The sequence below is a fragment of the Acromyrmex echinatior genome, chromosome 11 (genome assembly GCF_024713525.1).
Source record: "Acromyrmex echinatior isolate Ae372 chromosome 11, ASM2471352v2, whole genome shotgun sequence".
NCBI classification, from domain to species: Eukaryota; Metazoa; Arthropoda; class Insecta; order Hymenoptera; family Formicidae; genus Acromyrmex; species Acromyrmex echinatior.
In genome coordinates, this window is record NC_141862.1 from 13,501,192 (window position 1) to 13,519,593 (window position 18,402).

Genomic DNA, 18,402 nt, shown 5'->3' on the forward strand with positions numbered 1-18,402 from the left:
TTATTGCATTCTGAAGCGGTGCGTTTATCGTAAAAGTTACGTTATTGCTATTTAATTTCTTTCGAATGTCGTAAAATAAATATATTTTTATTTTTCTGCATATTTAAAAAAGCGTATATCATAATTTTATACGCGTATTAATAAAACGATTTTATATTAAAATATTGACATTTAATTTACAATAAGAGTTGTGTTGAAATTCCTTTAAATTGTTATTTAAATATCACGAAATAGGTCATTTTAAATAAAATCCCTTCACCTGAGAAGGATGCAACCGCTACCTTCGGCAGGACTAGTCCAAACAACAGAAATTTTTTCCTTCTGCACCTTGGATGTTTCCACGATAGCGTTCGCACAATTATCCGCGAACTTGGTCATCGTATCGTCTTGAAGATCGAAAACGCCGACATCAATGATATCATTCGCGTTTTCGACCTCAGCTGATATGAGGAATTTCGTAAACTTCCGGTGCATCTGGTCGGAAGTGTCAATCTCCAGAATCACTGAAATAATAGGCAATCTTTATTCGATATGTTCGCATTGCATTCCGTTCTATAATATGACCGCGAGATATTTTATATGGACGTAATACAATTTTGCCTATAAAAAAGAATAATGTGTATTTATTCGTAGTAACGTTTATACATATAGGTTGGAGCATTAAATCGTCCTAGGTGGATATCTCAGAAACTATAAAAGAGATACAGGAAAAAGTTTTATATAAAAGTTGTAGATGTTTTCTTAGATGCACACACGCACACATAATATATTAAATTCGACTGAGTAACCTTCACGTAGCACACCTTGGGTAATGCTAATGTCAGCAGTACAGTAATTGTCAAGTTTTGTATCTCGAAAAGTGCTTAATAAAAAAATATTTTATAGCGTTTTGAAAACGTCTTCAGTTACAAAAATATGCAATAAAAAATAGAGATTCCTATTTAAAAAATTGATGTCGACCTTGACTTGACTTAATAACATGCCTCTTATAAAATCCGTTATTTTCACCTTTTTTTTCCAAAAAAACCTACAACTTTTATATAAAACTTTTTCTTGTATTTCTCTTAGTTTCTAATATCTGCCTGAAACAATTAAAATGTCCCACTTTGTATATAACAAAGATATTTTTTTGATGTCATAATGTAGGATTTGATAAAATGTTCAGAAAAAAAGTAAGAAAAAACTTTGCTTGCGTATTAAAAAATGTATGCAAAATGATATCGTTTTAATATATGTATATATTGCGATTTTTATTAAATTTATTTTGATACAACCATGTAAAACATGAACGATTGAAACATCAAAATAAATGTAATAAAAATTGCGATGTATATATTAAATATCTTTTTGCGTGTGTTTTTTAATGGATGTCTACAATTGGAGTCTTTTTTATATTTTTTTTTCTGAGAAAATAATTTTATTAATTTTACTTACTCTTGCAAAATTGTTAATTTATTGATAATCGAGCAAAATGTGAAAAAAAAGTAACGATAGCAGATTGCAACAGCTTTTCAAATAAGTTTCTTTCAAAACAATAATCTCATATCCTACATTGCGTACTTGATACACACAACATACACATACATCTATATTTATTGGTAGCAAACTGAAATGGCCAGTCAAACAATTCGGCTCTGTTTTCTTTTTCTCCGTTAATCATTTAGAAATGAAGTAGCTCAGACAAATTCCACAGAAAAATAACTGCTGTAACAATTTTTACAAAAGTCCAGCCTTATAGGTACGTACAATTGCAATAAATAATACTTCCACTACTGACGTTCTGGAACAGTATTTGTATTTTATGCAATTCGAGATACGGAAAATGTGAATTTATTTGATTATTTATTTTTATTTTCTTCCGTATTCTGCTTCTATTTATAACCGTTGTTGAACATAATGATTTTGCGCAATATATCGATATGTATCAGATATGTGATTTTCGTTAATATTTTTACAACTTACACATTTTATTTTACATACTTTGACGCGCAGAAAAAGACAGGAATTGCATGCTGTATATCGAGCTGGTGTTGACGCAACGTCAAAGAAGAGATATTCGAAAATAGAATGTGATAATCCGAGGAGGTTAAATCATTGTAATAGCGATCTAGCATTTACATATAATATATATTGACGTTTAATCAGTGGTTAATATGGAACATTGGCGTTCATATAACCGGATTATTAATAAGACGAAGCCGCCCGTGTACCGAAACATAACGGGGAAGACAACCGACATCATGGTATTAAACTGTTTAGAAAAGTTGTTTAAAAGGTACACACACGTCCTTGAGAACGATCTTCTCCAAGAATTCACGACGCTTGATACGATATCTAACATAATAAATCCAAAATGTATTACACAGGAGATGTTACAAATGTACTTCTCCAATGTGGTTCGTGTTTATACGGAACCTAATTTCAGCGAGACATTTATTTTCACATTTTATACAGAAGCAGAGAATTACAAACATGAATTTGTGTTTTCTAATTGTATGAAATTTAATGAAGATGTTAATATTATATGCTTTCTATTTCATATTATTAGGTGTTGGAATTAATTCGTAGCGTTTTACAAGTGATGGGAAGTACTTTCATTAATGTATTTTTTAATGCTCATGTGAAATAAATAACATTCTTTCATTAAAAACGCTACGAATTAATTCCAACACCTAATAGCTTACTTAATGTTATACCGAACCATTATTTTGGAAGATGCGAGACAGTGCGGATCTTGACAAGATTAATGAGAAATAAATACGGAATAGATGTTGATGACACTTTTCCACTGAATCCAATTGAAAATAAGTTAACAGTGTCTGTTATAGCAAATTGCTTTCCGAGTATAACATGGGACACATTCCATAGTAATTATAATGATCCTGTTGTTTCTAAAATATTTATTGATTATTCTGTTTTATTTCCTGATTTTGATCTCCCCAAAACGATCTTCTTACCCCTGATTGTAATGATTCTTCCTAAGTTAGAAGAACCGCCTATTGCAATACTCATTGCTATATTTATAAAAATACGTGATTTTTACATGCCTGCAGAGAAATATCCATTGGAATTAATATATAATCGGTTTCTTGAAATTTACAATTATTCAATAGTTCCTGAATGTTTAAAATTATATCTATGTATGAAATGGAATATTACGGTGAAAGAAAATAATATATATAAATTTGCTCCTTGTTTTGCAAAAAATCGTCTAAAAGCTAAAGATTTAATATTAAAAATAAAATCAAATGATCCAAAATTAAATGATATTTTACTTAAAATATAAAACTCTACATATGCATATATATGTACACGTATTGTACAATTTATACAATTGTACAAAATATTTTTTAGAGTAAACTAGATATTTTAAGATTATAATTCAATATATTTTAATTAGTAATTTGCTTGAAGTTAATTAAATATGCAGATGTTTCAGATAATCAATATTGCTCATTTTTAATTAAAAGATTTATGTATCTGCATATTGTAATTGTATAGTATCTTACATAGTCCATAAGTTTTAAGTAAACAAAAATCATGTTAAATAAAGAATACATTAGAAAAATATTTTCTACCGAAATAAATTAATACACCACGTTGCTTTTGATTTAATTTTTACATTGAGTGTTCCTCTTTTATCATTGTTTTTAATTAGTCGATCATAATGATTAAAATTCTTGAAATGTCAAATAAATAAAAAAAATGTTGTAATCTTAAGTCATCCAATCTACTTATCTAACTTGCCTTTCCCTATTTCTTGTTTTTGAAACTGAAATTGCAATTGGAAGGCAAGATTCAGAAAAGCTGCTGTAATGGTTATAATTGAATAACTGATGACAATTACAAAAGAGAAGTACTCAGCAGCAACGCAAGGATTGAAAACAAGGGCAGAGCGGTATTAATTGTAAGAGATTATTATAATTTGAATAAAAAAATGTTTAAAATATTTTTTTCTGCAGATGTTGTTCTTTATGATTTTTGTCAAACTTATGGACTGCATTATGTATCTGAAGATATCTTACTTTATATGTATCATGAGTTAAACATATACTATAACTAAGAGAAATTTTTAATTACTCGGAAAGATCGATTTTGCAGAATATCTAAAAATTCCCTACAAATTATTTTATGATCCAACAAAATTATTTTTAGATCTAACTAAATTTTTAGATATTTCAGCAAAACTTTCACTTCTGTGAACTTTATAAATTTAATTCAAATTATGTATCTTTTAGACTTATATACCAATGTGTAGTGTAATACAATTAACTTGGAGAACATAAAATGATATTATTGTAAAACGTATATATATATATATATATATATATATATATATATATATATATATTAGGTATTGGAATTAATTCGTAGCGTTTTTAATGAAAGAATGTTATTTATTTCACATGAGCATTAAAAAATATATTAATGAAAGTACTTCCCATCACTTGTAAAACGCTACGAATTAATTCCAACACCTAATATATATATTGTATATAATGTATATTATTATAAAAGATTTCCATATTGTGATGTAAGCACAGACGATAACGAAACTTCTATACGGTGAGTTTAGTAATCATAATAGGTAATTCAATACTCATTGTAGCTTATAATTCTTGTTAATACTGCAATTTGCTATTCATATACTGGGATTGTTTCTGAATTATATATGTATATTTATGTATTATATTAAATTTTGACAACAGAAAAAAATTTAAGCAATGTATAGTATGCATTAATATTAATTTATACATATGTATATACGTAAAAAAAAATATACATATATGTATTGTATATAAGCAATGTTTTAAGTTTTTAATACAGGTATTATTTGTAGATATTTCTTGCAAAAAATGTCTTATAGCATAAGACTAACTATATTTTCGCGTTTTTTTTTGTTTCGCGTTAGCAATACATATATTGCTAACAAAGATTTATAGTCGATAATGTACGTGTATTTTAAAAAATCATTTTAGACTGAAGAATAACGTTATTTTTCTATAAGTAAATCATATAAGTAATCTGCATTATTAGACATCAGATTTTCTTTTTATATAAGCGTAAGATACATTAATTATGAAATTAATTATGAAATTAATTATGAAATTAATTATGTTATGTGTTTGCAATATGTATGAATGTATCTTTTATTATCATGTATACATTTAGCATAATCTGAATTATTATTTTTAAATAGTATATAACAATATTTTACATTACCACAATAATGTATCTTGGCTTTCTTAATAATTCTATACATTACCGTAATTGAACAGCAAAATGAACTACTGATACGTATTGCTGTCGATATAATTTTCGGCATAATCAATCGCATCTATAAGAATATCCCGAATAAGGGCGTTCAGAAACTTTCGTTTTGTTCGCGTAATTGATTGCGAGCGAAAACAAAATTCTGCATCTCCTCTTCCGGAAGGAAAAGCGATAGAGGAAAAACTTTTAGTACGGAGTATGAAAAATACAGTCAAGTTCGACGGAGAAAACATCACGTCTAGTTTTTCACATCGGAATATTGATTTAATTCCGAGAAGTATTCAGAATAGTGTATATTTTGAAGAGAAAATAGATATAAAAGAATATTAAATTTAATGTTTTGCAAAATTATAATCATCAATTCATCTTTCGTCTGTTGACTTCTTCTCTACAATTTTTCTTTCTTTTTTTTTTCAAAAAAGCTCTAATAAGTACCGTAGTTATTAAGGTCTAATATTTTTTATTGCACGAAAAATATTGTACTTGCATGAATATCGACTTATAGATTTTCTATGTGCCGAAGGAATATTCGCGTTCTCGGAATAGAAACATATATCCAGCCCGGGTACCAACTCGCTATTTATAGCATGGATTAAACACGACACACCGTGAATCCGCTACAGTGTTCACAGGGATTCAACTGTATTTCATTCTCTATTATGAAATATTCTTTAACACGTGTAAGCGTGCTACATTTTACCAATTTTACGTGACCTTCTTTAAACGATTTATAGATTAGGTTTCACTAAATTATTATTGCCCTAAATTTTTATAAATTTTAATAAAATTCTTTATCTCATATCACGTAGAGGAAAGTCTCCTATTATAAGATAGGCGCCTAATATGAGATAGCGACGTTTCTGTTAAATTAATAAACGTTATCTATTGCATTGAGAACAAAAAGTTGTTAACTTGACTAAATGCGTTTAGTTCGTAATGATTATTTAGTTCAAATATTTATATATTTAGATTATCAAAATCTTGTAATTTAAAATGTTATTTGTTTGAATTAACAAATATTTGTTTAACAATCCGTGACAGCTATTTAGTTAAATCAACTAATATTTTTTTGAAGCAATTTTTTTTTCTCAGTGTGGTTCCACCATGAATTTATTATTCTCAGATTGAAAACTATTTAGTGGAAAATTCATTATTAGAATGCCTGTAGTCCTTCTAAAAAAAGATTTTAGAATTTAAATGTCTTCAAGTTTCATTAACATGAGCCTTTAAATCTTGTTTATTATTTAATAAGTAAATATCTGGCAATAAATTCTTCATGTAGTGATAGAGTAAAATCGTACTAACAGAAAAATACGGGATATATTGAATTGTTTAATTACAGATTTGATGATTGTAAGACATGGAAATCAAAGTATGAGATATCCAGGGTATTTCTAATATCAAATAACGTATGCTCCTATGTGATAATGAAAATCGTTGCTAAACTATAAATGTTATTGTATAATAATAAAAAGAATTAGAATGAACATCGAGTGCCTATTTCTGTGATGCTTGGTTTCAACTATCTGAAGACGAATTCTAGATATAATCGCATGCTTATTTTTCGCGTACGCTGGCTGTGTTTGTTTGTATTATAGAAACATTAAATAAAATTTTTTAATTGCAATATGCTTTGCATTTTATTATCGATTTCTCGGGGCATCTCATATTAGGAGGCACAATTTTTTAATTTTGCGAATTGCTTACTTTTTACATTTCTTTAATTAAAAAAAAAAAGAATTTGAATTAAATTTAGCATAATATTATTTTAAAGCTTATTAAATTCCCTTTAAAATGACCTATTATTTTTTTAAATTCTGTCCATAGGCTTCTAGCATTTACCCAAAATATACTCGGTATCTCATAATAGAGGTCTTCTCTCTATGTATTCAGTTACATAGTTAGATATCAAAGAAGCAATGATAATTCAATCTCTTGAATCAAATAACATTTTATTATTTTTAATTCCCATATGTGTTAAAATGTAAATTAATACTTTGCTGTAATTAAATTCGAAATAACCGATGTCTATATTAGCGTAGACTTAAATAATAAATTAAATTTTTTTTGTAAATTTAATAATAAATTTTAGCTAAATTTAATATCTACATTTTCTTGAGTTATATAATTGTTTAATTCCATTGTTTTAGTTAAATTAACATTCAATAGGAATAACGGCGATCCACAGAAATTAGTAAAAATAACTCAAATTGTAGATATAATTTGACATTATAAATTTAATTGACATTATGAATGTAATGTAATATCGTCAGTTACATATCGCCAGTTACATATCGCTCCCTTATTTCAAAAGTTATACAATTAAAAAAATTAATTAAATGAGATAAATTTTTCAATTTGACAAAAAATTATTGGCTATTAAATAATATCGGCAAAAAGAATATATTCTAACATGATTAAATGTCATCTTTGTTTTGCAACTAAAAACCGTTTTAAGTTATAATGACTTTGATAATTTTTTTTAAACTATTCTTTTTGAGGTGTGACGATTTTTTAAGAAGTTAAATTAGTTCTTTTTTTTATTATTAATAGGATGTAGGATAATGTTTACTTAATTTATTCATGGTAATAACTTAAAAATGACGTTTCTTAAGTTGTTTTTTGTCACTTTTGAAGTAAGAAAGCGTATTGATTATACAATTAATATATCCAAAATATAAAAATTGTATTAAATCATTCTTTCCAAAGATGATTCAGAGAATGTGAAAGGAAAATTGCGTCAATAATTAGATAAAAAAGTATTTAAAAGTCGAATCTTGTGAAACAGTTTAGTTGCAAGGTTATCTACTCATAGGTCACTCTCTACATCGTGTAATTACATACTCAGCTGTTTGAAACAATACGGCTTCTGGAGTCTTATGGGTCTTCCTGGACTACGTCTCTTGATGTACGCATAAGACTTATACTTCGCCTCTTAATCCTTGAATACATAAAAGGGATTTTTAAGACCTTGCAGTATTCATTTTTCTCTGATATTCTTCCCACACCTTCGATTTAAGTGTTTTCTTCTTTCGCGTAACTTTCAGAAAAACTTTAAAACTAAACTTTTCATAGTATTCAACTTAAAATGATTGAAATCGTACTTTTTACTTGAACAAGATTCATTAGAAAGTCATGTGTCCCAGATTTAAAGGGTCTTTCGAAGCGATTTAAAATCAATATAATAAATTATATATATTTGAGAGGTTATTAATCATAATGTTTCTGTAAAAAAATTAAATAAAAGAAGAATAATTATTAACAAAGTAACACAGAGAATTTTTTAATAATTGCGTACAAACATACGATCTCTTTAATCAATTCTTTCTTTAACAAAAAGTCTTTAACAGAAACTTTCTACGTAAACTCTTTCTACGTAAATTTTTATCTGTTAAAATATAAAGAATATGTTTTTGCTTATACATAGTATACGTCTTTGATATCTATATGCTTGTATCTACATACTATGGATATTTACAACGCAAAACTTCATTAACAAAACATAGTATAACTGAGTAATTTTGTACGAAAGCGTTGCACGAAAATCGATATAATAAAATTATTTCATCGTATTGATTTCTGATAACTAGTGCTACATCGCTCAGATTATATGCTGTGTTTCATTAATGAAGTTTGTAAATATTCGAGGTATAGATAAAATGATTTTATCGTAATGATTTTCGGTATATAATTATTGTATACTGTTAGATGTCAAAGAAGCAATAATAATTCAATCCCATGAGTTTAATAACATTTTGTTATTTTTAATTTTTTTATGTATGTCAAAATGTATAAACAATTCACTCTATTAGTTTCAACATTTATATTAACGTATGCATTTAGTGCATAATATAATTATATTCAATAATAATCTAAATTCGAGTCTTTTAATACACTTTCTTGAATTAAATTATTTAACTCCATTAAGTCTATTCGCGTTGGTTAAAATCTCCAAAAAATTTTGTATTTAAGATGAGATAAATATATTGGGTTGGTGAAAAAAAGTCTTTTTACAAATTGATAGAAAGACTTTTTTAGCAACCCATATATTCTATTGTTAAAAAATTGACAATTACATCACCTGATAGAGCAACGTTTCAGCTTTAAAAATCTGTATTTTTAATTGCGATATGATGATTTTTAACGGAGTTACATACGAGGAATAAAGTTAGAATATTCCTTTTTATTTAATCTGCGAATAACTTAGAAACAAAAAGTACGTTTTTAAAAAACGATTTTGTAAGGAAAGCTTGAAGTTGTTACGATAGATAGTCAAAAATTTGCTCGATTTTTTTTTTGAGCACGCTACAGACCTACAAAGTGAAAAGAAAATTTTTCATTTTTTTCAGCTCGTAGTTTTCTATATGTAAAAATTATAAAACTCATAAATTTAAAAAAATACAGTAACCATTTGAAAATAGAGATTTCAAGCTTTAAAACCCTTTTCTTTTAATTTAAATTTTAATCATTTTTAACAAAGATATTTATTGGGAATTTTTTTACCAACTTGTAAAGGGATTTTTCTCTAACTCAATATATTCGGACATTGAAAAGAGAGAAAGCGAAGATTCTAAGTGTAAAAAGTGCAAGCAGTAGTGATGATTAAAAATAACACACACACACACATGTACGCACACAAGTTGGGCAGAGCTGGGGGGGAGGGGCATGTATTTAAAGTACTTTTATATAAAATACATTTGCAATACAAATGTATTTTGTGTTTCAGAGAAGTACATGAAAGTATTATGTATTTTATATTTAAAATCGAAAGATTAATTTTATGTATTTTATAATTCAAATAATAAGATTTATCGTCAATCTTATTGTTAGTATTTGAAATACGAAATACTTTCAATCTTTCGTCATTAATACTGAAATACAAAATACAAAATACACACTGAAAGATTGGCTGCTGCAGCAAATTAGGTGGTAAAATATGATATAGCATTTTTAATTGATTACAGCAACAAATTTTTGGTTGCATTAGTCTATTCGCAATGTCAGTATAGGATTTCGATAGACTTAATACAACCAAAAATTGGATACTGCAATCAATTAAAAATGTTATGCAATATTCAGCCAATTTTTTCTTTCAGTGTAATATATTTACATATTTTATATATTTTCATGAAATACAAAATATAAAATATTTTTATGTGCTCCCCGTTGAAATACAAAATACAATTGCCTTACAAATACTATTTTTCAAAGAAAAGTATTTCAAATACATGCCTGAAATTGGGTATAATTTAAAATTACGAATTCAACAGAATAACGATGAAATTTAATTAATAAGTTATGCCAATCATTAATTTCTCTAATATTATAATTATCGTTCTAAAGAACATCAAATTCATGTTTATCAAAGCTCAAATTCGTCGCATTAGAGAGAGTGATGACAATTAATAAGTCATGATGTCCGCGTTCACCTCCCGCATGATTATTCTCATAACCTTGAATTAAAACAATTAGCGGCAAAAACACAGTTAACTGAAACCTTCGTCATCATGGTATCGCGTTTCCTGCAGGCAACGAGCCTCCTTTGGTTACTAAAAAATGCCAGAAGAGTATTAGCTCATCGTGACAAAAATCAGCGGATACTTCCATGGATATTTCCACGATCATGGCGATTCTTTTTATCTTTTTGTTTATGTTATTTTCAAATAATCGCACCTCAAAACTCTTGCTTCATATTTTGCAACATGCAAGTGAAGCTTGTTTTTCTAACCGTGATACAAACATGTCAAAATATTTCAAGGTTCAGTTCCCTTCACTTCCGCTGTCAAAGGTAGAGTGATATCAATCCCGATGATATCCGATAGTTTTTGAGTCGCTCAAAACTTTTTAGGCTCGTTTACATATAGAAGTCGTAGACAGGCGTGTCTAAAGTCTTAAATCGTAGGAAACTAAGCTTCACAATTAAATATGAGGAAAATACTCGACTCTAGAATTGATTAATATTTTACAATTTAATCCTCTACAATTGTCTACTTCTTCTATGTAGATGAGCCTTTATCGATTGATCAAATCCAACCTGAATCGAACAAAAATTGGTTCGCATTAATGTTTTCCATCGTACGCATGAACGTTAAGTACCTAATCTGTCGACGTTCTACACTGAATTCGTTCGTCGAAAGCTCGAGTTTTCATTCACAACAAAGCGGATTATATGTAAAGCCTAACAATAGCGTCTATCTACGTAACATTTCCTCAACAATAGCATAACAGCGACTGAATGAATTATTAATCAATCTCATACGGTAATAAACGGATGTACTTGCGCTTTACAGTATCGCATACCTAAAATATCACCATTTCTCTCTCTCTCTCTCTCTCTCTCAGCGCGTGGCTGAAATTCCTCGAATAATCACAATGTGAGATGACCACGATATTAACTTCCTGCAGTGATTAGGTTCGGCGAAACGAGCAGCTCTGAGGTATACGCAAGTAATCACAATTTAAGAAATCACAGCGTAAGAAAGATATAATTTTTACCTTTTCGCGATCGTTCGTTTTATTTCTGCATTTCCTTAGGGAATTAAAAAATTACTTTTCTGTTACTTTTACAATTATTTTTTATAATAGCATTTGATAATGATGTTGTAATTTTTTATGACTTTAATGATGACAATTAAATGCTGAGGTTACGCTAAGTCAGTTTGAAAGTAAATTGTCATCATTATGCGTTTCTTATTGAAAAAAGTATTAAAGTAATCAATAACACCGTAAAGTATTACACCGACTCAGTTATAAGTTACATTAAAAAGTAACGAGGAATTATTGCGAATTATTTTTTTCAACGAATGATTTTTCCAATCCATTGTAAGTAACTATTGATTATTTCAAAAAATTTGCAACGTCAAATCATTAGGTAACTTTAAACAAAGTAACGGCAGTTGCAGTAACTAGTACTTCCATTCCCTGCATTTTCTTATGTATCTTTCTTCATGGAAACTGAAAATTATTATAATAAGTAACGTCATACTCAAGGAAAATTTGGCACATTGAAATAAAAAATAAAATCCTTATTCATATCATTATGAAATCGCTATCATATAATGCCTCAATCATTTAAAAACTGATTCAGAGTTGTTGATTCACTTTGAATAAGTTTTTATATAATTAATAACTGACACGAGATAGCAATTTCGCTATCTCGATGTAACGATGTAAATAAGAAATTAATTAACTTTATTTTAATGTGCCAATTTTTCTTTAAACGTTATTATTACAATGACTTTTGGTTTTCATGGAGAAAAATTCATAAAAAAATATAAAAATAAATCAATTTCTGAACGATCACTAAAAAAGCGACAAGTACTCTTCCTTTATACAAATTCAAGGTCGCGTTGAAGTGAAGGAAAACGTAATCTTTTTTTTTTGCTTCTGCGACGTTACCTTCATCTCCAAATCTGTTCGTCTAGCTAAAGTAGAGAAAAAAAGATAAGCTACTTTCGCACTTTTAGAGATATGTCTGCCCATACGCGACATTATCTACTACCACTTATGGGGCTCGTCGGTTTGCCTCAGAGAGAAAAGCCGGAGCGATTGCGAATAATGAAGCGTTATTACACGAATGATTTAAATTGTATCGCATGGTTTGGAATCTATCGTGCGCTTTTAAAGTAAAATTCAGTTAATCGGGCGGAATGTTAATAGACATTAATAATGCGATAGACGGTATAACATTAGCCATTGATCATGTAATTAACTACTCCTAATTAGCAAGTCACCGTTGTTTCCCAGGATGGCGCAGCTTCACAGCTATTAATATATGAAAGTAAATGAAAATTTATAACTTCATATTTAAAATTAATTAACGCTGCAAGCAATTCTTGGCATCACTTGCACCGATAGCTTCTGTTAACTTTTGCGCTTAATAATTCGTTGATATATATACCCGTGCGCGCACTCCCACATATTTTCTAGATTATAATTAACTACAAGCACTTTAATTAGCTAACTGATTTCGCAACGATGATATAACTTGCAAGAATATATTATCAGGTGTACTACCCGGTGTACTCAATTTTTATACGTTGCAATAGTGATAAAAATAAGAAACTATTGATATCAAAAGTATTTTATAATTATAATAATAAAATTTTATTTATAAAATCTATTTTTAAGTAAATTTCATTTTTTAATACAATTTTTTTATTATTATAAAATACTCTTGAAATATTTAACATCTTAAAATATTTTTTTTAATGTCTTTAACATATTAGACTCAAAAAGAAAAAAATATGATTTTTTGAAGCGAGGATTTCACCAGCTTAACGTGCTTAAAAAGACACATAAAAAAGTACATATTTTTTAATTTTGTCTACATTTTAACATATCCAAAGCTTATTAAAATCAGACACTTGATTGAGTTCTCTCTTATTATAGTTTTGTCGAGGTGAAATTAGCCAAGGATTAATAACGCGAAAGAACATAGCTTCGATTGTTCTATAGATAAAGAAGGAAGATCTGCTCGTGATTAACACCTACGTTACCGTATATAGCGTTGATTGTACCAGCCCTTTACTACTCTTCATTGTATTGTTTCGCGACTCTCCATTGCGGTAACGACGCAATAATTTTCCCGAACTTTCTCGGTTGGCGCCCTCTTCTTCAGGATTTAACCCCTGGAACAAGTGCGGTCGACCGACGCGTCTCCTCTCTGGCCAGCGCGATTTAATAGAATTTTATCGGGTCGGGGCCATTGAATCTGTTCGTATTAAACCTACGAGTGCGACGCTACTCGCGGTGTCTCGCACCTGGCGTCCCGCCAGCGTTACGTAATGCATTAATTCACTGGGCACAAGAGATTTGCATGCGTTAGTGTATGAATGCCCGCAGGCGCTGGAGCTAAGTTTCGCGAGAAGAAAGACAAAGATAAGTGAGAGAGAGAGAGAGAGAGAGAGAGAGAGAGAGAGAGAGAGAGAGAGAGAAAACATGAGCAAAAGCAAACTTTATTGAGTTGGATCGCTGACCAGACAAATAGAGATGCATTTTCTTAAGAGACATCAGAATTTCTATCAACGCACAAAACTCAGTTTTCATTTTAACCTGGTATGCATTGCACATAAAATGACACAAAAGTGCTTAGGCAATGAAAAAATTATTAAGCTTAATATTATAATGGCTAAATCTTGGCCGATCTCATTTTTCATATTAAGCTGTAAATTTATGATTTGGCATGAATAAATGGACAAGCACAACGTTTTAATTCTTTAATCATTCAAGAAAAAGTTTATGTTAGAATAATATGAATGTGACGCATAAGTAATAAGAAAACAGAATTTGATTATCTATAAAAAAAAATGAACAGCTCAGTTTGTGTATGCTAAATTATGCCTCATGGGAGAAATGCCTTGCGAATCGTTCCTATTGATATGACATAAATCTGCTATATTTCTGTAAAATTCTGATTGGACGGTTTTAATGGAAAAGATTTCTCGCTAAGGTATGAGAGGGCTGTAGTGGAAGTATCTACTCCGGCATATTGAGGCAGGAGAGGTCCTCTCCAGGAGAGGACTACGGTCATCGATCCAGCTAACGATATCATGTCACGCGAGTTAATGATACTTGATATAAAAAATGCGAAAAAAGCTATAACGATAGCTGCAATCGAGCTTGAAAAATGTGTCCCAAGCAACTAAGTGAAAAAGCAGTTTTACGATTGCTAAGTGAAAAAGCGGTTTTGCAATTGCATTTAGAATTAGAATTATAAATTAGTTAGAGTTAACAGATAACATAATATAAAAATCTGTATGACGCCATCACATTTTAGACAATATACTAATTAGTAAGTGCTAATTGTCACAAACAGTAGTGATTTTAAATTAACTTTAACATCTGACAATTTTTATTTTTACTTTTATTTAATACTGAAGATGACTCGAGTCAAAGTGAAACCGAAACGTTCATACTTTCTATTTAAATATAATTTTACACTAATCAAATATAATTTTATAAAATTACACATGATTTTCTGCGATTGATTTTCATTGACCCAATCAATATTAATTTTTTTAAATTAATGTTAATATTTAATATATTACGTATATTTAATATTTAATATTAGTACATCAATAGATACATCCCTTTTCACGTAGTTCGAGATATTGAAAATTAAAAGATTTCAAGAGTTGGTGAATTTAAACATATTTACTTAATTTATATGATATATAAGATAAAATTAATAGCGTAATTAATCTGCGCAAGATATAAATTGATGACCTTTAACAAGGATTTAATTACAAATTTAATCGTTAAAATATTCAGCTTGTACAAGTGTTAAAATTAAAAAAAGAATTTGTCAAAAAAATGTCGTTAAAAAAAAAGAGTTGTAAAATGACGGATCATCTTAGAAATTTGCACAGTTTTCTGACAAGGAGCGATTATTATCAAACTGAAAAAACCCTCACAAAGCTAATCGGTCAAAGTTCATCGCGAGTCGCGCATGCATTTATCCTGACTTTCAATGCAAAATGACCTTTTCTTTCAACGCTGTTTCCCGCTTCTCGATCCAAAGGCATTTCCGCTGGCCGGAAAAGCGCCGTTTGCGACGCAGAAAGTCGCTGTGTCCGAAAGATCTGCGGTCTTCTTCGATAATTACCGCAATTACCGCTAAAGGCGTAAAGCCACCGAGAAATCAACGCGCGTGCGCGTCGTATTTCAAAAGCCATCAAAATGCTAGTAACTGATACGCCGATGACTTCACCATTTGTTTCAATTCCTCGGTGTCAATGTGAACAGCGGACGTGAACGGCAGAATTGCATTATTTCACTTCTATCTTTCCAATCAAAATTTATTATTTTATCAAAAGAAAAAGATCTCAATTTTTTTCTTTTTAACTATTCTATCACGTATGTATAACCAATCGAGAAATTCATTTGATTTTTAATACAAATTTATTTCTTATATTAAGATTTATAAATCGATTTTAATTAGCCTAATATTGTCTATTTTATTATTATTGTCTGAGATTCTGTCAATTTTATCAAAAGAAAAAGATCTCAATTTTTTTTATCTTTTCTTCGACATATCTGTAACATATCTGTAGTAGTCAAGAAACTCATTTCATTTTTGTTTCTTTCATTAAGATTCATAAATTAATTTTATTCAGCTTAGTATTCTCTATTTTATTATTACAATATTATCATCCGATCTCGTAATATTTAAACGAGACTGATGTAATTGGTGTGTTTGCGGATATATGCGCATGTATGTATGTGTGTATAAATGATTTCAGCTATTGGTTTACCTCTTATTGCATTGTTGTCTTCTGGTTTTGTTACTGATAGGCTTTGTAACAGCCATTTTTCTGATGCCTAACTATTTGCAAGTTACTATTATCTATTGTATTTATGTTTATGTTAACTTTTGTCTATTATATCATATTTTATGTCTATTTCTCTATTAATATGTAGTCTTTTTCATATAGCTTTGCAAGAAACTAAATTAAATTAAACTAAATTAAATCTCAATAGATTCAGTTAACTCGCACATTTTATGTACGATCAGTAATGTACATGTATTGTACATTGTATTGTACTTCCTAATTCCCTTTACAGTCGGTTGCAAGTTTTCCAGTTTATTTGCCATTTCTTTATGTTACCACGTAACGCATTTTACTATTTCATCGATGTCGTAAAGCCAAAGAATGTTGGCAAAGCGAAACAATACCTAACATTTTAAGAATCTTGGAATTCTGTATCGGCAATGCATATCCAGAAGGCTTATAAAATCAAAATTCTGTTAGCATTGAATATTACAGCAGACACTGCTGGTGACCTCCGACAGACTCATCGGATTAAGTAACTTTGATATTTGAAAATTAAAATATTTGCAAAATGAACAAAAATATTCTGCTTGATGAATCGCACAATGACTTCATACATTTTAACTAAATTTTAATCAAATTTCGATCACGTTTTAACTATTTAACATAATTTTTATTCAGTGTAACTATTAATTATGTTAATTTTTTGGAATTACAATTCTTCTCTCTCTCTCTCTCTCTCTCTCTCTCTTTAAATTTATTATGTACTATATAAATGTATATGTGACGGTGCGATTCATCTTTATTTTCCAAACGTATTTTCCAGAAGATATCCAAGCACGATTTATAAATGTCAATGAGAGATCTGCATTTTATCCTTTTTCTCACATTGCAAAACTTTATATATTTAAAGTTTAAAAACATTCAAATGCCACACGACGATCTAAAGCAGTCGCGCTTGTGACTTGAACAACTTTGACTAACTCCATTTCCTCAATTCATACATTTGAATGGTATAGTATAATAAATCTCGTATAATAAACCATACAGTATAATCTACGATACAACATTACATGCAATCTTCTCTCTCTTTCTTTCTTACGTATATATGTATATGTAGAATTAAGAAGTAAAGTGTTACTTGTAATGCCGTTATCATTATCATTACCTTTTTTGATAATAATTTAATCTTTTTTTCTATTTGTAATATTAACGGTAACAAATTTATTCGTTATTTTTTGTTAATTTCTTATTATTTTTATATCGATTCAATAGATAATACTATTTATGTGTGCGTGCGCGTGTGTGAATAGAAATATTTCATTATAGATATTTCATAGAAATATTTTATATTATAGATATTATAAATATTTCATAAATAGAAATTCATCACTAAGAAATATAATGTATTTTATACTTTGAGCTGTATTTCAATAATCACTGTCAATACTAAAAATCTGTAGTATAATATATATAACAATAAATTTTCAATACTGGCATATTGAAATGCACTCTCAATATCAATATTGATGTTTAGCAATATATTTAATAAAAATTTTTAATAAAATTTGCATTTGTGTGAATTGGAATCTAAATTGTTATAAAAGATAAAAGATAAGATATATATATATATATATATATATATATATATATATATATATATTATATATATAAAAGATACTTATTTCTATACAAATTAAAAGATAAAAATATTAATACAATAAAAAAACACTAACTCGTTATATTAATACGATTACAATTTAATAATAATAGGCTAGAACAAAGCATGTATGAGATATTAAGGACTTTTTGCAATAACATGAATTCAGATACGGTGAACGCTAAAGTCATGTTA

At 28.6% G+C, this 18,402-nt stretch overlaps 2 protein-coding genes across 6 annotated transcripts in view; one reads left to right on the forward strand and one right to left on the reverse strand.

The window, feature by feature from the left end:
• LOC105153201 (uncharacterized) overlaps positions 1-18,402 on the forward strand; it is a 70,250-nt gene that overhangs the window by 32,605 nt on the left and 19,243 nt on the right. The gene's annotated exons all lie outside the window — the stretch shown is intronic.
• LOC105153202 (spondin-1) overlaps positions 1-18,402 on the reverse strand; it is a 43,843-nt gene that overhangs the window by 16,945 nt on the left and 8,496 nt on the right. For all 5 annotated transcript variants that reach the window (XM_011067914.2, XM_011067919.2, XM_011067913.2 and 2 more), the window contains exon 3: positions 260-503. In XM_011067914.2, coding sequence (XP_011066216.1) covers positions 260-503 — 244 coding nt within the window. The remainder of the gene's footprint in view (positions 1-259; positions 504-18,402) is intronic.